At 40.6% G+C, this 27,239-nt stretch overlaps 1 protein-coding gene across 1 annotated transcript in view; it reads right to left on the reverse strand.

Annotated features, from left to right (window-relative positions):
* Nucleotides 1–3,206: 3,206 nt before the first annotated feature.
* Nucleotides 3,207–27,239, reverse strand: part of CHST15 (carbohydrate sulfotransferase 15) — a 73,667-nt gene continuing 49,634 nt past the window's right edge. Inside the window, exons 3-8 of the mRNA XM_028730010.2 lie at nt 24,333–24,672; nt 19,951–20,088; nt 16,693–16,849; nt 7,892–8,048; nt 6,627–6,774; nt 3,207–3,898 (exon numbers count right to left, since the gene is read on the reverse strand). Coding sequence (XP_028585843.1) covers nt 3,708–3,898; nt 6,627–6,774; nt 7,892–8,048; nt 16,693–16,849; nt 19,951–20,088; nt 24,333–24,672 — 1,131 coding nt within the window. The 3' untranslated portion in view covers nt 3,207–3,707. The remainder of the gene's footprint in view (nt 3,899–6,626; nt 6,775–7,891; nt 8,049–16,692; nt 16,850–19,950; nt 20,089–24,332; nt 24,673–27,239) is intronic.

Below are 27,239 nucleotides of genomic sequence, written 5' to 3' on the forward strand. Positions count from 1 at the left end.
AAGCTCTGCCAGCAGGGCGTGCATCTGAACTACAGTGGAATGGAGGCAGGGTGAAGAAGAGTTGGGCCACCCAAGGATCTGCTGGCTCTTAAGCCTGGAGTTGGCACAGCAAAAAAATCTGGGAGGGAGGCTTCTGTCCTAGATGGCATGAGCAGTGGGGCTTCATATATGGCAGTGGCTCCACCATTTTGTTCAGCCCTGCTGCTTGTTGGTCTAGAAGTTAGGCTTGCCCCCTTATTGCTCCCTATAACACTAGATCCCTAAGCAAATACACACCCCTGAGCTTACGTTTTGTGGTGCATCATCAGAACTCGCTATGCATTGGGCCCATCTATTTTTTTCAGCCTCTAATCTATTTCAATTCTCTTCACTGCACGATGGGCTGAGTCACATAACTTGGTGTGAGATTTGGCAGAAAAATAGAACCACAGCCTAATGGCCAAACTGCCCATTATATGAAGCACACTGTTTAAACATTCAGTTAGGTTCTGCCACTTCAGCCCCTTAACGAATGTAGGAGGGCCATGGAAGAATTAACCTCCCCGCTCCCCCATTTCCTGCTCCCTCTCTAAAATCACCCTCCCTCCAGGTGCTTTTTGCCCCGTAAGGTATTGAGGAAGCAAATAGCACATTCTAGATGTCTTTGTTGGTGGTAAAGAAACTGGAGGGAGGATTTAACCCCCCTACCCCACATGCCACAACCCCATCTAGTCTTGACCCAACCACCCCCACCCCCTCCTAACAGCTGCTTTTCTTACAAAGGAGAGCAGGCAAGTCATAAACATGTGTCGCACAAGGACTTTATGTAACATGTAGTTTGTCCCTATGATGGCTCTCTAGTGTCATGGCTAACAAACATGCTGAGGAATGTGTGAGATCTGCAGAGAATTACCCTCAACATCCTCCCATACCTTTAATCCACAGCTGCACTCCAAGAAATATTACCTGTCTGCTTTTGCTTTTCCCCTTGAGTGGGATCCATGCTCTTAGCTATCCCGGGTTTCTATGCAATAATAATGAAGGAAAGAGGCCTTTCAAAGAGGTCTCCAAGAAGCAAAGTGTGAACTGTAGGAGAGAAAATGGAAATAAAAATATAACAAAATGGATGAGAGTCTCCTGGGTAGGGGTGTGAGAGAGGGAGGGGTAATGGAGGGAGATATTGAAGGAAGGCTTCAAGAACGAATGTCTGCAATGAAGATCTCATCACACTGCTCCAGGGTCCTGCAGGGCTGTTTTCCTTTGGAGTTAATGGTGATGGTGGTTGTTTTGTTTTGGGTTTTGTTTTGTTGTTGTTTTTGCAGTGTGCGATATGCTTTTATCTGTGCCTGCTTGGCAGCAATACTTTTTATCTGTTAAAATTGATCTTCCCAGTGTGCTTGCATTAGTATTTTGAATGCTACAGTTAATATTCCCTTTCCATTTTGGAATCAATACCTTGCGGGGAGGTGGACAAATTCTCCATCTCTTTTTGTCTTTCAGAACTTTCATGTACTGTATGTTACTGAGGTGCCAGCTAATTGGCTAGGGCTGAACTTCCTGGATGCTCTTGGGGACAAGAAACACTTTCTGATGGAGTGGTGTGAGAAGGCAGCCGATGATCATTCCCTCCTGGTCCCACTCATCCCCATCTCTTTGAAAGCCAAGTGGAGATAAACTGCATTGCTAGGTGGGTGCCAGTGTTGATACTTCCTCTCTTTTTTACATGGTTATTAATGATGTTGCTGTTGGGAGAGCATAGATTATACAGTAAACTAGTTAAGCTGATGTAAACTAGGTCTCATGGCAGCTATCTTAATTGTGGTGTAGGCCTAGCTTGCACATTGTTTGATTGTGTAGCCCAGGGGTGTCTACTCCACAGGCTGTATTTAGCCTAAGTGATATGTGGTGGTCCTCAAGACCTCCAATAATGCAATGTTTGTGGTGGCAAAAAGAGAGGGGGGAGGAACCACTCTGCTATTGACAGGCAAGGTGTGCAAAGGAACCCTCAGAGGTTTTCAGAGTAGTTAAGCCTCAGCATTTGTGGTTGAGAAGCCAATAACAGAGTCGGCTTGAGAATCATAGGTCTGTCGCCTGTTGCTACTGCAGTCACAACAGCTTGTATCAGATACATATCTCAGATAAGCATCCTGCCCCCTTCCATGGGAAAGCTGTGGCACCATTTTGCTTTACTGTGGGCTGTGATGTGCTACTTCCATTGAGTCCTTCCTGGGGAAAGTTTCTTTTTCTTTCTTTTCTTTTCTTTTTTCTTTCTCATGCAGAATTTTTTTTAAAACTAGTAGCCATTGAGAAGGATGCATGGGGTGTTGAGGAGGGGTAGTACCTCTGGTGGGGGACTCATCGTGCTCCTTCTGGAGTAGTTTGTCTGCCTTTGGTTCGCACCCTGCCCTCAACTCTCACCTGTGGCTCCTAGAAGCTGTTAGCATGTGACTGAGGCCACATCCCAGGAAACTGCTTTGACCAGCCGACCAAGTACTACTTCAGAATGAATTACTTGGACCCTGGGCAGTTCCTTGGCTGGAAGGTTCAAAGAGCTAATCAAAAAACTCATCGGTCTAGAATGGATAGTGAGGGAAGTCAACTCAATATGTGTATGCATGAATTTGTGTGTGTATGAGTATGTGTGGCGAATTTGTATTCTGTTTGTATGCATGCACAAGTTAGAGCAAGTGCATGTTTGGTGGCCCAAACCACTTTGTCCTAGCATGTGGCCATTCTTGAATGCTGCCCTTGGGCTGAAAATATTAACCACACCTGGCCTACGCTTTGTATTGTTCAGGACAGGAAATAATCATCAGGATTTTAGGCTGTGTACTTCAGTGGAATATTGTAATTCTATAGCTAGCTCTGCTCTGTAAGTCAAACTCCCAGTACTTTCAATAGCTTTTGGATGAGACCCATATTGCATAGGGATAGAAACAGCATATAACTATATGGAGCATATAACTCCATACCAAACAAAAAGCAAAGCTATAATTTCCCTCCCTCTTCTTTTATTTGATTGTAAACTTATTATGATTGGATCATATTCTTACATCAGTTTGAAAGTCAGCCCTCTTTTCAATTAATATTTTAGAGTAAGTCACCATTGAGAAAATTCTTCTCTTGATCACTGTTACAGGGGAAGGATTCATTCTGCTCTGGGCTTACTAAAACACAATCATCCATTAAAAAGTTACTTGGTTTTGAATTAAGTTGCACAGCTCAGGCAGATTCAATAGGTTTATTATGGGCAAAGAGAACACATATTGAAGAGTTTGTTGAAATTAAAAACAGACTTCCAGATGAAAATCAATTAACTTTTAATGGTTAAAAAGCTGTTTTGAATAGTTTCAAAAGAACGCAAGACTTATCTTAAAAATTAGAATGAATGTGCATTTTTAGGTGGCTAGTGCTTTCTGTACTGTAACAATAGCTTAAAAATGGCATTTCAAAAACCATAACCACAGAATGCAAGACTGCTTCATATCAAGGCTATTGGTGCACTGTTTGCTGAGAGAGAGAAAAGTTTACAAAAGACATTGATAGAGCTTTATGTTCTTCTATGGCAAATCTGATATAACTTCGTTGACATATTGTATGCTGAACATGGAGACAAAGATTTAACTGCAGTAGGCTTGATTGGCCTCAGAGTGGGCAATTGCTTGCACCTGAAAACAAGAGTTAAAAATAATCCCAAGCACTGTGTTTGTGGCACCGGAATTGACACATCAGGATTTTTTCCATAAAAAAGCTTCATCAGAAAGAACTTGAGCCAGTTTTGTGTTGAAAGGCTGATAGAAATCTCGTAGAATTTCCTTTGTGATAGGTAACATAGGGCCCAAATTGCGATCTTCAGGCCTCCTAGTGTTTGATGCAGGACTTTTGGTAATTAGAGCTTCTTCTTTTTCACTTAGAGCACCTGTAGTAAAATTAAGAAAAGGGAAAAGATAACCACAAAATATGCTTGTATAGCTTTCTGTTATGAATTTCCTCAAACATTTCCAAATTAAGTGACATGAGATGTATGAATGTGGCTTTTGGACATTATAGCTTGTTGTCTGAACAGGAAGCATGACTTCTTGGCAGTGCCTGAAGCACACACCATCCCTTCTATTAGGACCAAACTATACATGGCATGAAATGTTTGCAAGCATTTACTATACAATATTTTGGTTTTTCAATTGTTGTTCTTTTGTTCTTTTCGGCTGGTAGGGATAAGCAAGATACAGCCCCAAGGAATGTAGAGAAGAAGCTTAGCCTTTTCTGTACATGCACCAAAAATCCCCCATCCGCAACTGCTATTGATGCCAATGGAAACTTCTCTGCTAGGGCTAATATAGCAGCTTTGGAAAGAACATATATGAAGAAGAAGAGCTCTCTGCTGGATCAGGCCAAAGGCACATTCCTGTGCCCTGTTCTCACAGTAGCAAACCAGATGCTTGTGGAAAGCCTAGAAGCAGGACTTGAGCACAACAACACTCTCCCTACTTGTGATTCCCAGAAACTGGTATTCAGAAGCATGCTGTCTCCAACAGTGGAGATAGAACATTGTCATCATGGCTAGTAGCCACTGATAGACTTGTGCTCCTTGAAGTTGTCATTAAGGACCTTTTTCAGTGTGACTCCATTATGTGAGGAAAGGGTTAATTCTCCCCTTCTCTTGCACAATGGCTCTGGTTATTTTCACTTACATTCCCACACTTTAAGGAAGGGAATTCATGCATATTGAATGCTTGCATGCATTTAACCTCAGAATATTGTTTGCCCCATAGGAACATGAGCTTGAGATGCAGAAATAGGGGTTCTAGCCATTTTGTCCTACTCAAGAGTAGGCCCATTGAAAAAAATGGCGATAATTAACTTTGGGCCTTTAATTTCAGTGAGTCTACTCTGAATAGAACTTAGCTGGATACAACCCAAGGTATGTTAGTGCAAAGGGACCATGTGAAAACATGAAGAGTGTGACTCCTGTTCCACTTGCAAGCTGTAGTGTACAAGCCATTCTAAGTAAATATATGTTCTTTTCTTTCTTTACACCATGTAAAAAAAATAATTCCCTGCTGGTGCTGGATTGTTCTAGCTCAACACCCTAATTCCCACATATTAATACAAGTTTAATGCAACTGTTCTACTCCAGGTTATGTTCTGTAGTATTTAGACAGTTTTTAAATACTTAAAAGTTAACTGCATTTAAAACATAAGATGATTCCGTCCCCCATGTATCACTTAAATCATTTTGCATCGTAAGCAGCATGAATTGTTCATCTATTTTTAAAATGTCTAAACCAACCTTCATCCAAACAGAATAAATCCTTATGGCTGATTGTTTTCTCAGAACAATTTAGCATAAAATAATCATGAATGTACATTCTTTCTCCTTTTTTTCTAAAAAGTTATCCTCTTATGATGGAGCTCCTGATGTCAGGAAGCATTTATGTCACTCATGCATAGAGGTCCAGCACACCCTCATGCAAAAATGATAGCAATTCACTTTTGAAATATATTACATGCTGCAACCTTTTGATGATCTAAAGCAGAGGTAGGCCACTTTGACATCTGGGTGGAGCTGAATACAAGCCCAGGAATCAGCTCCACTTGGGAGCTCCTAAGTGGAGCAGTTCCCAGCAGGACTTGCATTGGTGCCATTTAAACAAACAAACAAAAAACACCAAACCCAAGTCCCATTTTTAGGGGAACAATTGGAACCACATTCAAATGCTCCCGATTGTTCCTTTGCAGTTGCAGCTTTCCCTTACCCACAGATGACAGCAGGTGGACACGGCAAAAGGAAAAATGGCCTCATGGGCCAAATTAGAATCCCTGGTGGGCCTAATTTAGCCTGTGGGCCATGGTTCCCCATGCCTGATTCCCAAGCCTGACCTAAAGGCTCCTATTTAGCATAGCAGCACATGGTGATCAGTTTCCACATAGAAATGGTTCACTGAAGGCTATTTTTGATATAGATACCGTATTTTTCTGCTTCAGCGTGCCCCGCGCTCCGGGCAGCAGACTGCTATCCGCAGCCTAGGGAGCTCTGTGGGAACTCCTGCGGGCTCCCCAGGCTTGCTGATAGCTTCCTCAAGCCTGGAGAGCGAGAGGGGTCGTTGCGCACCGACCCCTCTCGCTCTCCAAGCTTCAGCGAAAGCCTGCATTCGCCCCATAGGACGCACCCAGATTTCCCCTTCATTTTTGGAGGGGGGAAAGTACGTCCTATAGGGCGAAAAATACGGTAATCACTAAATTGCTCCATGTGGAGGGGGCGTGTGTGCAGCCATAACTTGATGCAACTGCACTGCTTCATAAGTCTGTACATCTGCCAGTTCTTACAAGGAACATGCAACATTCTTAAATGCAATATTCTTATACTATTTGTATAGGAAAGCATGTGCCAAGTGACCCAAAGGTAACATGAACCTGTGGATTAAAATTAAATTTAAAATAGCATACCTCTTGGTTAAAAGACAAAGAATGGCTAAATTTAAGCAATTTGTTTTTCTTTAAATTTGAATATATGTGATCTAATTACAGAGCAATTACCTGGGCCTGTCTGAGAGCAGATTTAGGAAGGGAGCTGCAGCAGAAGCCTTAGAAAAACAGGACAAATTCATTAAATGTGCTTTAATCAGAAAGGTCAGAAAATTTCCTACCTAAATCCAGAAACTGGAACACCATGTGCATAGTAAACTTAACATTGGATGCATGATCCTCCAAGCGGAGAACTAGTATTTGATCTTTATTAAAAACTGTCAGCCAGTCCAAGAGAAAAACAACATACAGACCAACTTGGAGCCTTACCTAAAAGAATGAAAAACAAAATAAATTATTGTTTTAAGAAAACACTCCAAATGAATTGGCCATGGCAGACAACAATAAGTGAGATTATGCAAGGCACAGCTTTATTGCAGGAATGTGACATACTCGTGGGTCACCATAGCAGAGGGCTCCCATTCCCGAAATTAGACTTTGGAAGGTTAACTTCTTATCTCTGCCTCTGCACCCATATTAGGCTTGAAAAACAGCAAAAAAACATTTTTAAAGCCTAAATGGAGATGGGGAGAAAGTGAGTGTGCATGTGTTGTGCATCCTTGCAGGGCTCATGTATACAGCTGCAGCACATCCATTGTACCCACAACAGTTTATCTGGTTTGCAAATGTGCCCATGGACCCAGAAAAGTTGGCAACCCTGGCATACATGCATCAGGGAAGCCCAGCAGGGAGGTGATACTTCTCCCTCAGCTGGTATGCTGCCCTCCAATACTGGAGGCAGCATGCAGCCACCATGGCGCACAGCCATTGGATTTGTCTAATCCCCTTTGAAAGCCATATCTTGTGGCAGCAAATTTTATATCTTAAGTATGCATTGTGTGAAGAAGTACTTCTGACTTTCCAACATTCAGCTTCATTGGATAATCTCTTGTTCTAGACCAGTGTTGTGAGAAAAGTAGAAAAATGCCCCCGTCTTCATTTTCACTGTGCCATGCATAATTCTATACACTTCTATCATGTTCCCCTTTACTTCCCTTTCCCTCCAGACTAAAAAGACCCAAATGCTGTAAAGGTTCCTCACAGCGGAGAAAGGGGATAGTACATGAAAGGACCCATTAATGCTCTAGCTGGGTGCTCACCTGATGGAATGCTCCCATCTTACCAAAGATAAACAGTTAAATCCCCAATTTAGAAGAAGATCCAGCCTTTTGTCTTCTATGTGGATGGATTTGTTTTTAAGCAGAAAGATTTTGTCATATAAACCACCAGGTTCAAACACAAGTTTATGAAGATAGTGGCTTTTTTCTGGTGTTTTCTTTTCCCATTCTATAATGTATTTGTTACATATTCTAATATGTGATAATACCAGCTTCATGAAATTCTATTTTCTAAGAATCATATCAAGTGAGAACTGAAATGTACGTACGGGCATGGCATTGTTAATGGTGTTGTTGTACACGCAGGCTCTCAGGGAGTAATCTGCCAGGCAATTTTCAAAGAGCTGCAATGATTCAGCCACTTTTTCATGGAAGTCTTCTACAGATTTGTTAGCACTTGCAAAGTAAAGATAATCAGAATACAATCTGTAAATGAAATAACACAGGAACAATTGAAGCACAATTGCAGCTAAGCCATCCCACATCATCATCATAGTAATAAACCAATAGCTATTGTCCAGGCAAGAAAAGAAAGAGTGCTATTTGTATAGTGAGGCTGTGCTTTAATTTCTTGTTTATTCCAGCAGAAGTCTCACAGCTCCATTCCAAAGAAAATTAAACTGAAATGCCAGGCTGATCCAAGTTGCCTATCTGGCAAAGGAATCCTACAAGTACCTCACCTTATTGGAGCATACTTCCCAGCATCTTCCCACCATCTCTTCGGTCATGCCAGGGGTGTCAGATGAGAAAAAATATTATAGGAACAAGATCTAATAATACTATTACTTGTCTTCTCTTTGCTAACCTACCATTTTTATCTCTCAAACTAGCCATATGAACCACACGATTCAGATCTTGACCCCATATTGCTCCTTGCAGACTATATTCCTTGCTGCTCTTATTCATTCTTGTTTGCTACCACTTTTATATTGATTATCCAAGTTGCATGGCCACTCTCATTAGTCTTGCTTATTTATTAGTCACTCCTTTCTTCGATTCCCCATCTTCAGTTATCTTACTCTCAAGCTCCCTCACCTCCAAATACCCTTCCTTCAGGGTCTTCTTTCCCAGTCCAGTGTCCACTGAACACTCTTTTTCAGCCACCTCTCTTCTGGTCTCACTATCTGTTGATTCCCTCCAGCTGTGGCCCCTTCCCTGACCTGTGCCTGCTACACAAAGTCACACTCATCCCTAGGAACCACCTTGACCTTGGAATTTTGATACACTTTACTTCAGCCCGCTGTCACCTTTTGTTTTAAAAGATGTTTTAAGGTAAAACACCTGCTAGCAGCTTCAAGCTTGTTTACTTTGAAAGATATCCCCCCCCCCTTCCTTTCATGTGACGAATAAAAACTCTATTGATTTTCATGAGAAGGAGGAAAAGAGAGTGCAGCAGAGATGTCAGAACAGCCAGAGGTGGGGAAGGAGGGTCTCACTAACTGCTGTGTCTCTGTGTGGTATGTTATAACAACAGAGCCATGTACGAATGGGAAGCTCTGTCTGTAGGTGTAATGAAAACAAACAGAAAAGTGTGCCACTCCCAGCTTATATTTCACTGACAATACAGACGTGCTGAATATTTGGCTGTGCTTAAAATTTTGCTGCCTTAGGCAGCCGCCTGTTTTACTGTGCATGAAATAGTTGGCTGTGAAACTGGAAGATATGAGAAAAACAGGAAGGATGGAGCCAGCTGATTCATTAAATGCGGCACTTTGAAACATAAACAATTTTCCCCCACTTTCCCTGCAGAAATGTGTGTGTAGAAGAAGGTTAGCGCTCACTAAAAGCACATTATCAAAAGAAATCGAGAAAGGTGAAGTTTGCAATTTCTGCCTTGAGTAACATCAGTGCTAGCTAATAGCGCTTGCTATCTAGGTTAGACAGGCGAGAAGGTGGCCAAGAAAGTGAGCCAAAAGGATGGCTGGCATATGCAGCTCATTTAGATGGCTCTTTCTTGCCAACACCATTTAATCACATTCTCTAGATCCGAGGTGGGGAACCTGTGGCCATCCAGATGTTGGTGGGCTCCCAATCATGCTGGCTAGGGCTCATGGAAGTTGTGGTCTAACAAGATCTGGAGGACTGCAGTTTCTCTATGCTTGCTCAAGATGGCAGGAAATTTAAACAGATAAAAATAAGCAACATGATCATACATATCCATTCCAAAATAGAACACGAGTATGAAATTCTGTCTCAGAATTAAAATCTAATCTTATAGGAGGGCAGCAGCTTTCTGTATTTATATTACCATGAAGTTACCCCCTAGAGTTTAGGATCAAGAAATAAGAATTGCAACTAAGCTAGTCACAATTGTGATAGAGTGGAAATCACTTTAACGTCTGGGATAATCTGGACATATGGCAACCCATGCTGGGAGTGTCATTTAAAATAGCTCAAAAACTTCAAAAAAAAGTTGGGGTGGAGCTTAACAACTTTCCTGTCCGGATTTTCACTTTCTGAAATATGGCAACTCTAATTGCCATAGTAAAGTAATTGTGATTACTATTATGCAATGCTAATCTTTGCATTTACACCCATAACAGCTAATATTTTGCTTGATACCAAGGGACATTCCTCAAAAAACTGGGGATCTGTCATTCATTTTGATTATAATCAACTTCAAATATGTTTCTCTCTGTGTGCTTTCTGTTGTTATCACTTGTTTGAATATTAGCAGAACTATGCCCAGCACAGTATGCTCTGTCAATGGTCTATCAGTTATACTTTTTTAGAACAAAAACAATTCACTAAAATGTGTATCTTAAAAGACCAATCAGATTCTTATAACCATTTTCCCATTACAGGAAACTCATGCCTATATCTTGGTTAAGTACAATGACCTTTAGAAAGGGTCTTATCTCTTTCTCCAAACCCCTTAACTGAAATCCATCTCCTTTCTGATGACCTTTTCCTGAATAGTCTGTTTATGTATGTGTGTCACAACAGAATCCTATATATGTCTACTCAAAATTAAGTCTCAGAGATCAGTGGAACATACTCCCAGGTAAGTATGGATTAAGATGCAGCCTTAGTTTCTCTTGGTAGAACATTTCTCCAAAGAGGGAATGAAATTGATTTTCCCAAGAGTTGTTAGAGATACATATGTCATGTTTGTATGTCCAGATAAAATATGGTTTGTGCACAAGCCTTGAGCTCTCAAAACTCCCCTCCCTCTGCATGGCCAAGAGGGGGACTTTGCTGAACTAGGGAACCTGGTTCACATTGACTATGGTTTATTTAAGCAGTACAGCTTCAGAAACCAAAGTTTCAACTTCCTATGTTTTTGAGACATACCATGATTAGAGTTATACCACAGTCCCTGCCTCAGAGAAAAGGAGGTTAAAACTGTTAGCTAACTAAAGGGTTGATTAAAATGAAAAGCTTAGGAAGTCCTTCTCCCAGATGCAGGGGAGAAGAGATGGCTGAAGCACACCCTACACTGTTTAGTGATTAAACTATGGTACACCAAGGGGACTTCATGTAGACAGTGGAGTGTCCACAAACTCCTTCTCAGGAGATTCTCATATTCTAATGAAATCTGTATAAGTTGTAGGATATTTCCTTATTTATTTATTTTGCTTTGTGGGACATCTTTATAAAAACCAAATATTTGCTGATGAGGATTTTAGCTGCTCTTGCTACTTATGGCTCACTTGATGCTGCTACCGACTGCCATAATCTATCACAATTAAGTGTAGGTGCACATGACTGCCTCTTCATCAGAAAAGATTGCAGAGGAAATGGAACCTAGCATAAAAAGTGGAACCATTTCTTTCAAGCACAGTTCCATATTTCAATTCTATCAGCATAAATACTTGGTTCTTGATGTGTTCCCTATGTTAACAATTTTGCAGAAGCTGTTTAATGATAGCAAAAATGAAAGGCTGAACCAGGCTTTAAATAAATGTTCACGGGTGGTCACATGGGCCTGCAGCTCTCAACGGTGTGACTGTTCCTCTTCCCTCTGTGTTGTCATGGTACAGAAATGTGTTTTTCCACAACTAAGGAAACATGCAGCTGCATGGTAGCTGCCTGCTTGTCTCTCTAATGCCAGAAGGAAAAGAGAAGGAAAACAAAGGCATTGGAAAGGAAAAGTGAGTGAGCAGGCATGCCATAACACAACAGTCACACGAAGTGCTAGGGCAGCAGAAGAGCAACTGCAAGTGCAGCTGCCATAGTCTTCTGTTGCATTTCTAAGTTTCAACTATTAAATAAATTGCTGTATGAATCCCCTTGTTCGTGCAGATTCTAGGAAAGGAAAATATGTGCACTGCAGCTGCTGCTGGAATATTGGGGAATAGCACCAATGAGGAATATCTAGGCATTACCACAACCATGGCCATTGTATTCTCTTCCAGCACCCAAGATAACTCAGATTCTCTTTTGGCCAAATACTAATATCTCTGAAGATATTTTACAGCTGAGCTACGTGATCCATCATTATAGAATTCCATGGCTCAAAATGACTGGAAGTCAATTAGTTTACAGGGGGAAGCTATGCTGTATATCAGTGTACAACTTTTCTAGACATAAAACACATATTTAACTCCAGTCCAGTTTAGGACTCTTAGTTTTTCTTTCTCCATCCCTACAGCATTCCTCTAAAGAAAACCCCAAAACAATTAAATAAATAGTGACAATAATATTGGTGTAACCTCCCTTAGGTTAGGATGAAACCAGCATGCGGGTCTTTACTCCACCCATCAAATATTTACATTATGGCAAGGCACAGTTATGCTACTTGGCTGTCAGGACTAAAGAATTTACAATTCAGCAGTACATACAGGGTTAGATTTATCCCGTGGTGAGAGAAAAAGCACAATCTATTGTAATGGAAACTGTATCCATTACAAGTGGACAAAATTGGTATCTCCCAAGTTAAGGGGGTATATTACGATATGAGACAGACACTAAAGCAACAGCTGGTGAATATTAGAGTCATATTGCAGAGCATTTCCAGATCATTTACAGAAGAAAGCCACTTCATCCAGCTCTCTTGCATACAATTACCATCTGTTAACATTCAGAGGCCACAAAATATATTTATCAAGTCAACAGTGCACTGTCTGCCATGCAGGGGGCCATGAGGTGACTTGGGCAATGGGGAGCACTACTGTTGACAGCTCTTATTCTATGTAGTGCTGCTGATGAGAATAGAATTCTAATAAGGAAAACATTCACATCAGGCGGTAGTGTGTTTTCCCTATGACTATCTTAGAAAAAAAAATTAAAAGCCAATTTACATTCTAATATTTGATTTTTATATATGTGGCCATGATGCAGGAAATGCTGATGGCACTGGAAACTGATTTACCACCTTTTCTCCCATTTTGTAAAAATGACTGATCTGGAAAGAGGCAGAGCCTATGGACACAAATCAAATGAGACAAGGCAAATAGTCTATGAGACTGATCAGATTTTACTTCCTCCCCTACTTCCCACTGTACCTCCTTTTCACAGGGGGGAAATGAATGAACCATACGTTCATCCATTTATTTGAATATGGCATGACTAAAACTTCTTGGAAGGAATTTAATGTCACAGTGGGCCAGTTTAAGATTTACATCTTCCCTTGTATCAGGAAAAGAACATGTGATCTTGCATGAATCCACAGCTCTCCCTAAGTATAAGCTGATCAGAAACAGCATATGAACGGAACCTTTAAATAGGGATAAAAGTTATCATTTCCCTACAAAAATAATCTCATTCCTAAATTCCACAAGTTACTATTTTCAACCAGTGGTGCAAGTAATTATAACCTCTTTAATAGTTTTATACCCCGACCCCCCTTCTCTTTAGATGCTAATGTGTATTACTTCACAAATGTGGTAAGCTAGCCCTCCTATATATAGAGTCTCTCTTGTTCAGTCTGCTGAGTTTGACCTTCCAGCTCTGTTCTAACCAGCACCACTGTGTTAGAGATGAACAAAAATCCCCACGTTCCACTTGAAAATCATTTGAGTTTTCCAAGCATTTCCACTGAGAACATTTTATTTTCAAGCACTTGCAAAAGCCTTCGAGCTTTTGTGAATGCTTGAAAATGTGCCCACTGAACTCAATGCAGGCATGATGCCTCCATTAGTTTTAATAGACAGATTGAAACCTGTTGTGTACCCCAAAATGGCTGATGAGGGACAAAAAGTGATAACAGCTGGGAGCAGCTCCTGCTTGAAATCCTGGAGAGCTGTTATCAGTCGCTGTCAACAAGACTGAGCTAGATGGACCAGCGGTCTGATATGTTAATGTTTCAACAGGCAGATATGAACCTGCGGCATTCTCTCAAACACCTGGCAGGAGGGCAACAAGCAGTGCACTATCTAAGAAACCTTAGGACTGAACCTAGCACATTAAAGCCTTGGGGAAGAGGGGAACAGAACTGATGCAGGAGACTTGCTCAAGTCACCTTAGAGAAAAGTGTATCTTTGCAGCAGCAGAATAAGCTTCTGATCCTGCAACTGTAGTATTCTCATTGCACAAAAGTAAGCAACAGTGAGTGATATCGCAGTAGTAGGGAAGCTTGCTTGTTTCTTTTTAAATACAAAAAGGGGAGATATGTGCCATGAGGCTAGAAAGGAGGAGCACATAGACTTGTGGGAGACAACTATGTGCTCCCTTGCACCACTTTTTCTTTTCAAGGATTACACAAATGCCTGTATAGCATTGTGGTAGGAATGGAGAAGGCATGGAAATAATAGCTGACAGAACCAAGAAAAAGAACCACAACCACAAATACAAATACACCTTAGAGTTGGGGGTCCCAAACTATGGTCCATAAACTTCACCCAGATGGTCTGTGGATTTGTAGTTGAAGATGACATATTCATCACATTAAATATAAGTATTGATTTTTGAATTGTACTTTTATTGCTTCTTTTGTTTCACATTTTGCATTTTATTATATTAGGATCTGAATCCTATGGCATTCAAACTGCAATACAATGAAGTACAATATATGAGAAAAAAGAGCAATAAAAATAAAATTAAGAATCATATAGCATCTAGCACAGCACATTTCAATTGCTACAACAGGCAGAAAAAACAATTAAGTGATCCGCCAGGACCCTGGGCAATCTTCAAGGGGTCCATGGGGTGGAGTGTGGACAGTTTGGAAACTACTGCCTTCGTGTGCATAAGCTCACATCAAAAGATGTGGCTGAGTATTACAGATGATATTTTCCTTTACTATCCTTGCCTGGGGTCTGCAGAGCAACATATATTGCTTTCCAATATATGTTGCTAGCCTCTGCCTAAAATATACACAAAAGAAGAAAAGAACTGAACATGCCTTTAGTAAACTGAGGAAACTTAAATATTTCCAGAAAACAAATGTTATTACTTCAAGCAATACTTTGACCAAAAACCATTGGAATAACAGGTGGGGGTTGGGACCTGAATTTCAGCTGTCCTGCATTCCTCAGATGTCCAAAGTTCTTTATAGTTTCACCTCTTTCTGCCGTAACAGTAAAAGGATGAAAGTCATGGAATCCACTCCTAATAATGATTTATATACTCAGAGGAATGGTTGTTTGAAATTTAAAGCTTTGTTCTGATTTATCCCAAACTAATTATAAAAAGCAGACCTCAGCACTAGTGGGCCTTGCCAGGATGTAAGAGCTCCAAATGCCAATGCCAAGCCTGGATGTGGTGACCTTAATATAATATTACTATTATCTGTCATTTTACATATGATGAGACGTCTTTTGAATATAGTTAATGAGACCTGAGCTTAATCATGTCATCAAGGCTTTTTTACTTAAATCCTTAGGAAAAGATGGTGCTATATTGTTCCAAAAAACTGTCTGTACCAGTTGCCATGGGCTCTTTCAGGAGGAAGAGCAGGACAGAAATGTTACGAATAAATAATAAGAGAATACCATGTGACTGTTGAAATAAATCACTTTACCATTTAAAAAAGGTGAGAATTGGACCATGCAATACAAGGCAAACAAATCCTTATATCTCACCAAAAACAGGGATATTAAGAAGCCGGTGGAATCCTGTGAAGAGGGTTAAAATATTTATTCCCATATTACTGCTAAGGAGTACATGTCAGCAAAGGCTGAAGAACTGTGTTTCCTTTTCTTTCACTACAACTTGGAGTGGACTCTTGACCAAGGTACACACTACCTTGTGCAGGGGAGGAAAACCTGTTGACCTTTATTTCCATGCCTTATAGCAGATGGGATACATTTGCCTTTTTCACACTGAAATTGCCCTAAGCAACTGGGATCTCCACACAGTTCCCGGTTTCCATAGTTACCTGCATCTCTGCTAATGTCAACAAGATGAAAGATTATCTGTTATGGGAGTTTTACTTGTTCAATTTTACAACTCATATCAGTTCAGATTGCATACTGTATTAACTCTTTCCCAGATCATGCACAAGAATTTAAGGTATTCAAAGTTTCTCCAGTATATGGAAATGAGGATTGAAAATGTGATTAATTAATTCAGAATGGGAAGTCAAAGCTACCAGAGACTGTAATTCACCTTATTCTGAACACTAAGCAAAACAAGGAACATTCGTCCTTTGGTCCAGGGCCACAAGCCAGTGGTGGGTGTGGCTACTCCACCCTCGCGCATGCACTCACACATCTTCCTAAGGTAAGCTAAGTGAATTAGCTGACAGGGAGATCAATCTGATAAATAGTGAGGGGGGCAATTTGCATCAGGGCTGGGTGGAGAGGTTCAAACCTCTCTGCCCTCTGTCGTACCATGTCTATTTTAAATTTTCTTTTCTCTATTGCTGTTACCAATGTTGTTGAAGTCTTGGGGGATTGCATCAGGCTACTGGGCTACAGGTAAGCCATCTCTATTCTAGAGCTTCCTAAAGAATCCATTTCTACACTAAAAACACTATAGCTTTCCAGATTGTATTAGTCATATTAAAAACAAGTTTTTTAAAACAATGGATTCAATGAGGTGGTACGAGTGTTTATGGAGTCGAGTTGCAGGTGAGTTATGCTGCTCTCAACTTACCAATTTTGGGGGCAGCTGTCAACTATCCATGAGAACAAATAAAAAGAAGAAAATACATTTCTTTGATACTATGTAAATATTGCTTGCTAACCTTTCAACAGGATCCCGAAGCATAACAATCAGCTTTGCATTTGGCTGGAAGGCATGGATGAAGTCCTGTATTAAGAATGGAGGCTCCCCTTCTGTACTGTTGTCATAGAAGAAAATCCAAGCATTGTTGTCCCACATTGTCGAAGCACTCGCCTCTCCTAGGAATGAAAAAAAGCTGCAGATCAGTGTCACTCTAGATGACTGGTTCATTCTGAGCACTGTTGTAAATGCACTGCAGGACCAGAACATTAAATGAAATATGCTAGGTCACTTCCTATTCTTGGCTATGGCAGCCAAAAATGCACTTCTTAATAGTTGAGGGAGTTGGGTATGTCTTGGGCGGAGACTGAAAGGAAATACAATTGAGATTCCTGCATTGTTGGATTGGATGATCCCTGGGATCCCTTCCAACTCTACAATCATTTGATCTTCAAATATCTGAAGGGCTACCACATGGAAGAGGGGGCAGGCTTATTTTCCACTGTTCCTGAGAGTAGGGCCCAAGCCAGTGGATTCAAATTACAAGAAAGCTGATTCTGACTAATCATTAGGAAGAACTTTCTGACAGTAAGAGCTATTCAATAGTGGAACAGACAACTTGAAAGGTAATGAACGGTCTTTCAAAGGAGGTTTTTAAACAAAGGTTGGATGGCCTTCTGTCACAGATTCTTTAGCTATTATTTCTGCATTTCAGGGGCTTAGATTAGATAACCCCTTGACTTCCCATCCAACTCAGAAATTCCATGATTCTATTGTTTCATCATCTCTCTCCCCCACCCCATAGCACCACAACACAAATTAATAATGTTTGTGAGGAGGAATCCATATTTAACCCATGATGAATTAAACGCTGCTGCATTTATATATCAAATGAGAACAGCACAGTCCAAAATATACCAATTTTTCATAGACGCTAAAAGCATACAACATATGATGAAACTGCCTACTTTCATTAAAAATGGCTCTTTAATGTCTTTAGCCAGAGATTAATGGGAAAAAATCATGTTGTGCTTTCATAAACCATTCTGGTAAATTTATTATAATAAGGATCAAAAATAAATAAACCCTGTCTAAAATGCCTGGAGCTGCAAGGGTAATGTCTTGTGTAGTGTTTCTGAAACCTCCATGGCTTCATCTGGCAATATAAATACAACCCAATAAAGATTTGATTCAGAGATGTTTTTGATTGTAAAATTACTTTCCCTGGTAAAGTTAGAGGGATGTTTATAGTTTTAATTATATCTCTCCTTTTTAATCATTTGACGTTTAATAATGTGGCTCCCTAAGAAAATCTCATATTTTCATATTTCCTATAGATGGATTCTTGACTAAATTGTATTTTTAACAAGGTAATAAAAAAGTTCATTATAATGAGCATTATAATTCAGATGATTTCCTGTAAACTTTATTAAGAAGAGGCCATGTAAACATTTTCCTTAACAAAAATTTCAGCTCCTTGCAAAGGCAATTGCTCAAAAAAAGTACATTAGCCGTTTGAATTAGCATTCTTCCCCTTACAAGAGACCGATAAAATAAAAAATGTAGCTTGTGTGTGTCCTTGATAATAAAAGTCCAGAAACAGCACTTGAGGCACAATATTTGTTTATAGAAAGAGCAGTGAACCTGCTCATATCACAACAAAATAATGAGGCCTAATAGCTTCTTGATTTAAAAAGTCAAGATATGTCAATAATGTCATAATAACTTTCGTAGGTCACAACAGCTTAGACTTTCCCCAGTCTCAGTAGACAGTAGAATAAATTGGTCCCTTGAAGGAAATCCAACGTATCCCATCTCTTACACCTAGCAAATGTTTAGTGTCGCTATATTTGGCTCCTTTATATAACTAAACAGCAGCACAGCAGGCAGAAATTACAGGTGGAGGTTCCTATTAACACTACATCTCCATCCCATGAAAAGTTTTATTTCCTAAAGTTTCCCAGGGCATTTGTGGAGTCTGAGCAGACTTTGTTTCCAGCCTGCTGATGCCACACTTGCAACTATCCTGGGCTATCTTCCCAAAAAGCAAAGTGCTGTTGCTGAATTAGGGTGACCAGATGCAAAAGAGGAAACCTGTGCCTTTAGCATTGTGTAGAAACAGATATTTCAGCAGGTATAGCTTCTCATGCAAACTACACCACCTGAAATTCCCTCTCCTACCCAACCATTAAAGGTGCAAAGACTCTGTCCTCTTTGACATCTGGTCAACCCTGCGCTGAATGCACCCTAAGGGAAACAATAGAGCTAAAGTCCCATATACGTTATCTCATATATTCTTCCATACCCATCAAGTTAATCAGATTATTTATTTGCTTCATATGATGTCATTTACTGTGGTTAAATCAGTGGGACATAGTGATGGAATGCATCTAGATTTCACTAGCAAGTGAAGGTATTTTTTATTCACAAAGTTTTTGCCCGATTCTGCATGTTTGTATTTCTTTGTAGTTTTTTTTTTTTTTTTTAATTTTAGATGGACGGCATGTTGCATTGAGACGCGGGTGGCGCTGTGGGTAAAACCTCAGTGCCTAGGGCTTGCCGATCGCATGGTCGGCAGTTCGAATCCCCACGGCGGGGTGAGCTCCCGTCTTTCGGTCCCAGCTCCTGCCCACCTAGCAGTTCGAAAGCACCCCTAAGTGCAAGTAGATAAATAGGGACCGCTTTATAGCGGGAAGGTAAACGGCGTTTCCGTGTGCTGCGCTGGTGCTGGCTCACCAGAGCAGCTTCGTCACACTGGCCACGTGACCCGGAAGTATCTCCGGACAGCGCTGGCCCCCGGCCTCTTAAGTGAGATGGGCGCACAACCCTAGAGTCGGACACGACTGGCCCGTACGGGCAGGGGTACCTTTACCTTTACCTTTTTATGTTGCATTGAACACTATATTGTTGCCAAGGTGCTATAAAGTGTTATAAATAACTAAACAATATTAATGCATTTTTAAACAGCCTCTATTTACACTGAAAACAAGGTGCAAAATTAAAGATTTATAATGCTCTTATTTTCAGACAGATGTTTGCTCAACTTTTCATTACTAGTTGAAGGCACACTTTCATGATGCTGTAAAGCTTGCATTACCCTTTTGCCAACAAAAGTGAAATAAAATGCCTTATCCGCATTTTTGCTATCGTATACTTAGCTTACATTGCTAAGATACAGAGGAGATCAGTGAACTCTTATCTTAGTACAGATAACCACCGATGTTATTAAAGCAAGTCTCATACCAGCAACATAAACCCCTATAAGCAGTAGTTTCTGTACCAATAATTATCTTGCTGGAGTCTTTCGCATTGTCCCCCTGCAACACACTCTGAATCTGATGAGCAGCCAAGTCAAACAAGTCCAGGTAATCTTCCACTGGGTAGCGATCATGAAATCCATCCCTCAGACGAATTATCCCTGAAAGCAAAAATAAATAAATAAAGTAAGCCTGGAATCTACAGTGGTATAGTAGAGATGTTTACTGCTCTGCCTTTTGGACTATTTGGTGGAAGACCGTGTTCAAATAGCATAATCATAAATAGGATACGATAGTTATTCAGTTATACTGATGGTTCAACAAGGAAGTAACATGAATAACTATTTTCTTGCATGGTAGTTGCAGCAGGAATACTGCTTGCATAGAAATAGAGCTCTCAAATAACACCTGGTATTGAATTAGTGGACACATAACATTTGGGAATTTCTTTTAATGAAGTCAAAAGAACCAGGACAGAGTCAAAATGGCAATATAGCAAACTGGATCTGATGTGGTTAAGTACCATTAAAAAAACTTATTTTCTCCAAATTATCAAATACTGCTGTGAAATGTTCTGAAATTTAAAGAACTGATTTATTCTGAGTATATCAATCTCATTGTTTTTCAACTTATTTTATAAACACTGTATTCTATTATTTTTTCAAGTTCTTTTTTATTGTAAAATTAACAGTAATAAAAAATGTCCAAAACCCTAAATAAATAAGGATATGATAAAAAGAGTCAGAATGGTTGCATGATTAATTTGTACATAATCTATTCCATGTAGCAAGTTCTTTGTAGTCTACATGTACATGAACATGAATAAATTGTTCTTATTTTTTCTTTAAGCCACCTTGAGTTCCTGTCAGGGAAAAAGGCAGCACTATGAATAAATATATAATTACAATTATACATATGTGTGCATAAATACGGACATTGATAATTGTGTATTTATTTCACATGAGTGTAAATATTATTTACATCCTGGCCACATAGTAACAGAAGCCACGTTTGTGCTTGCTAGGGAAGCTCTTAGTGACAAATCTAAATGGTGTAACCTTATGAAGAAGATCACAGGATGACATTAAATAAGGAAGTGCTAATTAGCATGGACTTAACCATCCAGAGGTTCTTTACCTTTAACCTTTGTATTATAGAACTGGCCCAGTAACCCAGAAGCAGACAGAGCACAAGGAAGTTCCAATAAAATATTTTACTGGAAGATTCTTATAAAAGGAATCTCTTTCTCTTCCTAGATTATGGTTGTTTCATTAGGCAGAAAAGTGCACGAGAACCATGAGTCAAAGAAAGTCTGCCTAGTATCTTCTATACTAAAGCACAGTCTGCCATTGTAGAAATGAATGAATAAGGAGATATGAATAGGTCAGAGCAAACTACAAAGACTTCAGAGCAAAGAACCGGGAAATGCAACCAAGAGAATTATGTAGAAGGTCCACAGGATTCTGGTTTTGACCAGGTATTTATTATAATGCCAGTGTTTGTGAAGCTGCCCCAAAATATCTAGGTCCTGGCACATCTAGGCCTGATGGCAAGGAAGTGAGTACCTGATTCATATTGAGCAGGCTGCAAACTTCACAGTGCTCCTGTACATAAGCATGGTATGGTCTGCATGCTTTGAATTAGTTTTTCATGGCCTCCTTCCTTTTGGATGCTGCTGCAGCAATAGCCCAAAGGACCTTATTTGTGCTGTGCCAGGCACAGTAGTCATAAAGGCTTCTTGCTTTTAGTGTATAGCAGTGATGACATATACCTCAAAAGGCCTTGGAGGTCTCTGGACAGATAAAACAAGGCATGGCATGGTGGGCAACCCAAGCTGTATCAAGACACATCATTGCATTAGAATTTAGTAGCTCCTCCCAATTTTTATAGTGTGCTCTGCCCTGTCAGAACTCCAAATCCATAGCTAAATGCCAAATATTAGCAAAATATGGAAGCAAGCCTACTTATAATATAACTTGGAGTTCTGGAGGAAAGTGTATTTTTTGCTATTATGTTAATGAGTTTCATGTTCTTATTTTGTGTTTTTATGTTGTAAGCCACCCTGTGATCTTCGGATGCAGGGTGGTATATAACTTTAATGAGGAAGAAGAAGCAGAAGAAGGCTGGTTTGTGGGTATCCTTCCATACTGTTACATGTAACTTGTTAGCATGCCTGTGTTCCACTCAGAGTGGCATACATAGTCTTCTCGGCCAGATGGCAAAGCCCAGAGTTTCTCAACTTTGGAGATGTACCTGCCTGGTCCTTTCAAATAATTCTAAAACAGTTGTTGTTTGCATTTGGCCTCAGAACATGGATTTTTATTTGAAATAAATTCAAAAGTTGTTTTATTGGGCCAAGTACAGAACTCGTATAAGAGACAAACCACAAAGAATATGCTTGAAAGAACACTGCATACCAATTAAAATCCCTCTGAAATTAGTTCAGCTCAATTTTATTGAGTTTGTTGCTTCAACTGCCTTAGTAGAGGAAACCAGTTGTACCAATTTAGTCCATTTCAACTAGATTGACTTCACTCATACTTGAAGACATTATCAAATATAATCCGAAAAGCAGTGGTTTCCTGTTCAAACCAATTTGCAGACAGAAGAAGCTCTGTTGTGTATTCATTCTAAGGCTTTATCTGGAGCAGGAGGAGGGTGTGCACAAATGAACCTATGCCCTGTGTGGTATAAACCTCAGCCTACTAGGCCATCTATATCACTAATCATAAGCCAAAACACTGGTGTTAAAATCCATAGAGGCTAAACTGTTCCCTTGTGTCTTGAGACGTACTGAGCAGAACCAGACTGAAGTGAATACAACCAGGCTTGGCAGGGAGGGAGCTCAGTTTTCAGTAATAAAAAAATAATGAAAACATATTCTCTACTACTTTGATATTTGAAGATTTGAATCCTTGCAACTCTTGAAAGCAAATAAAAATAAATCTGTTTCCTGAACTAAAAATCCTAGGAAACCCGTCAGCAGAAGGGCAGCAGGGTCAGTGTCAACATTCATCGGCAGAAGCCCAAGGATTCCAGGTGCTGACGCTGGTCCTGCTTTCAGATAATCATTGTAATTGCTTCCAACCCTCACTCCTGCCAAACTGGCACTCAAGCAAGGTAGATATTAGAAACTGTTGTCACTATGTCCTTGAATGAGCTCATCATCAGATGGGAACTAGCACTAAGTCGTTCACCTTTCAAACCAGGCCAATACAGACTGTGGAGTCAAGCTCTGTTATACAACACTATGCAGCTGAAGCATCTGGGCAGGCTAATCACACATGCCTGTATTCTGAGATAGCTCAGTCGGTAGAGCACGAGACTCTTATTCTCAAGGTTGTGGGTTCGAGCCCCATGTTGGGCAAAATATTCCTGCATCAGGCGGCTGGACTAGACGACCCTTGCAGTCTCTTCCAACTCCACAACTCTATTATTCTATGCAACTGGCACCTTTCCTCCAAAGGAAAACCCATGCAATCTGCTTTATCCTTGTGGCTGCATCATCCATATATCAGCCACAGGCCCAGCACCAGAGTTCCATGGGCAGCTGCCCATGACATGAGCCCTTTGCTTTGGGCAAATGAAAACCACTGATTCTCCAGCACTACAGGCTTAGGAGCTGAAGCACCCAGCATATTAACTCCACAAAATAAACTACTCCTACACAGGGACCTCAAATACTAAGAGGGGGCTTAAAACAGTGGAGACTAGCAGAACTTGCTCACTAAACTGCCCCCCCTTTTATGATGCTGCTGCATATACCTGTCACTTTAAAGGTTAAGGGGTGAGAGTCCCTGGGGGCAGGAAACCAAGAGCCCCACTAAACCTGGTATTGATCAAGCCACATGGAACTGTCAAAAAGAAAAGCAGCTCTCATGTTACTGCAAGGCACTGCCTGAAATGGATTTTTAGCATCAACTCCTTTACCTAAGCCAGAGCAGGTATTTTGAAAGAACTGCACAAAAAGGCAGATTTGTATAGACATCTGCTTATGGCCAAACAACAAACAGTGCTACCCATACTAGGTTTTTCTAGTTGATGACAGATTATAAATTTGTGCAATGTTAAGACTTGTTCTGCACACAGCTGTCAAGCAACCTGGGCATTATATAGATCAATTAATTAATATTAGGGCAGCCTATTGTTTATACCAATCCAGCTGATAGGCTTCTCTATATTAGGCTGCTGATTTGGGGGCTTGTTACGTGCACTTCCAGTGGGTATCCAAGGCAATTTTACCACAGATACAGACATTAAGGCTAGACCTATTGGTTTCCAGCATCAGGTCTACTGCTAAGTAGGGATGGAGAAACTTAAAAATGAAGAGATGCTGCTTCCAAAGGAAGATTTAAGAATTCATTTCTGCAAAAACAACTCTGTGTCAGATAGTGTGTTTACTCACCAAACCTTTTCCTTGTCCACCAGTGAGGCTCCTTAATTGCTGAGAATCTCACATCAGGATGTAACCTGAGCCTATCATAAAGGTCTGTTGTTCCGCACTTTGGCTGGCCTATGATGTAGAAATGGGGAAGGCAGCGTAGCCGGTAGTGCTTCTCCTTGTAATGATACAAATGGCTCCAAAACACCTTTCTAAGGTAATCAAATATTGTCCTAAAACGTTTGGAATACAATGCATATGAGTTTGTAGCATAAGGATCCCTAGTAGTGTTTCCTTTGTATTCTTCATACCAACAAGGATTCTTGCTGTTTGGAAGAAACTTGTTAGGAATTACGGAGAACATCTGCAAAACAGAGAATAAAAGCTCTCATTAAGGCAGGAAACGAACATGGTACCACTTCCGGTTATGATAATCCTATTGTTTACACATTCCAGACATTTTAATGTTCCGATAGCCTATGCTGTTGCACAGATATAAGACCAGGAGGATATGTAGAGCTGACAGAGAAGAGGAATATATTTGTAAAGCCCAGCTCTTAAACACAAAAAGAAGTGATATGGTTATAACCTAAATATTGCATCTATGCAGACTTCCATAGATAGAATTGTATTTTAAGAAATTAATTCCTAGAGCAGATGAATTCATCTATGCATAACAAAATTATAATGCATCAACAGAAGGAATAATTTGAGAAAAGCAGCACACACTACATAACACAGCAATTCTCTACAAAAGCTTCTGCATAGCAACCACTCTATTAAATATGAGGGGTTGGGAACCTTTTTTAGCTCAAGGGCATCTGGGACCCACATGCCAGTGCTGGGTGGTACTAGAAGCAAAAATAGATGGAGCAACAAATGTGAATTTTACCATTGTACAGTAGGCTAGTTTCTATACACATTCTCTCTCTCTCTCTCTCTCTCTCTCTCTCTCTCTCTCTCTCTCTCATCCATCCAGACAAGCAAACAGCATTATCAAAGTTCAAGGATGCATTTCCTGCAGGGAAAGGGATTCAAGAAGGGTGCAAACCAGGACTGGTGGGGCGTGGGGCTGGAAGAGAGATGTAGGAGTGACCGGCAGAGTGACCTGAATGCTGCATTGAGATCATACACCCCTAGACTACAATCAGAAGGGCCAACAGGATTTTCTGGGTCCAGTATACTGTATATGGATTGGCCACATTGACCTACTCACAAAAGAGACCACAGATTTGTATATGTTTTGCGTGATAAAATGTCTGACAGCTAGAATGTGAATATCTTTCCCCATACTTGCACTTAATCTGTTGAATTTTTGCCTTCCACACAGCTTTCTCCAATGCTAGCCCATAAGCGAAGCCTAGGCTGAAATCATGTACTACTTTTACCTGGGAGTAATCCCCATTAAATATGAAGAGACTTATTTCTGTGTAGACACTGTACAGTACTTCATTGTACCTGTAAGTTAACTGCAGAGTGAATTCTTAATGAGAGACTGGTCTTTAGTTCCTGAACAGACATATTGAAGACTATTTGCAACAGTTTTCACATTTTGCTTTTGCCATTTCTGCTTTTCATCTTGTTTTAGCATGGGCAACTGAGAACAGAAGACCTGATGCTACAGTTGTAGAAACTGTCACCCTGAGCTATATCTGTAATGAGTTTGCACAGCGATTCACACACTTCTTCCAACATGGTCATATCCCTGCACAAACGTAAAAGAAACACCACATAATGTTCTATAGTATCTTCAAGCATTCTGCCACCTGGGTGTCCGACTTCACACAGGTCACTTTCATGTTGCTTCCACTATAGCATCCTATTGCAAAAACTGGACCTAGTAAAGAAACAAGTTTATGTTGTATAGGGTTATGATACTACTGGACAGTATACCAATGGCTTCAATAATAGTCATAGATTAATTTACTGGATGGATTATAGGGTAAAGGAAAACCAAGGTGAATTTTCAGAGCCAAAGCAATAACAGAAATCTTTGGGAGATCACCAAGTGACTCTTGTGGTTTATATGGAACTAATTCAGAAATGTTAGGGAGTGGTTGGGAACATAGGAATCTTCCTTATACCAAATCAGACCATTTTTTCATCTAGCTCGGTTCTGTCTCTACTGACTGACCGCAGGTCTCCAGGATTTCAATTCCCAGGCAATCACTCACAATAACACTAGTTCAATACTTATCTAAGTGAACCAAAGAGGTACATATTGAGCTTCACTTGATATTGCATAGGAAGGATATAAAGGTAAAGGTACCCCTGCCCGTACGGGCCAGTCGTGTCCGACTCTAGGGTTGTGCGCCCATCTCACTTAAGAGGCCGGGGGCCAGTGCTGTCCGGAGACACTTCCAGGTCACGTGGCCAGCGTGACGAAGCTGTTCTGGCGAGCCGGCACCAGCGCAGCACACGGAAATGCCATTTACCTTCCCACTAGAAAGCGGTACCTATTTATTTACTTGCACTTTTAGGGGTGCTTTTGAACTGCTAGGTGGGCAGGAGCTGGGACCGAATGACGGGAGATCACCCCACCGCGAGGATTCAAACTGCTGACCATGCGATTGGCAAGCCCTAGGCGCTGAGGATTTACCCACAGCGCCACTCGCGTCCCAGGAAGGATATAAAGGTAAAGGTAAAGGTACCCCTGCCCGTACGGGCCAGTCTTGACAGACTCTAGGGTTGTGCGCTCATCTCACTCTAGAGGCCGGGAGCCAGCGCTGTCCGCAGACACTTCCGGGTCACGTGGCCAGCGTGACAAAGCTGGAAGGATATAGTTCACCAATATTAATAGTCAACCTAAACAGTCACACCTAAGAGAGTATCTCAGCTTGGTATTGTGAACACTGGAAAACCTGGCTGAAGGTTATTGAAATGTGCAAGTCCAATAAGATTAAGCAAACTGGAAGATATGCATGCAAGGAA

Source organism: Podarcis muralis, chromosome 6 (genome assembly GCF_964188315.1).
Source record: "Podarcis muralis chromosome 6, rPodMur119.hap1.1, whole genome shotgun sequence".
Taxonomy (NCBI): domain Eukaryota; kingdom Metazoa; phylum Chordata; class Lepidosauria; order Squamata; family Lacertidae; genus Podarcis; species Podarcis muralis.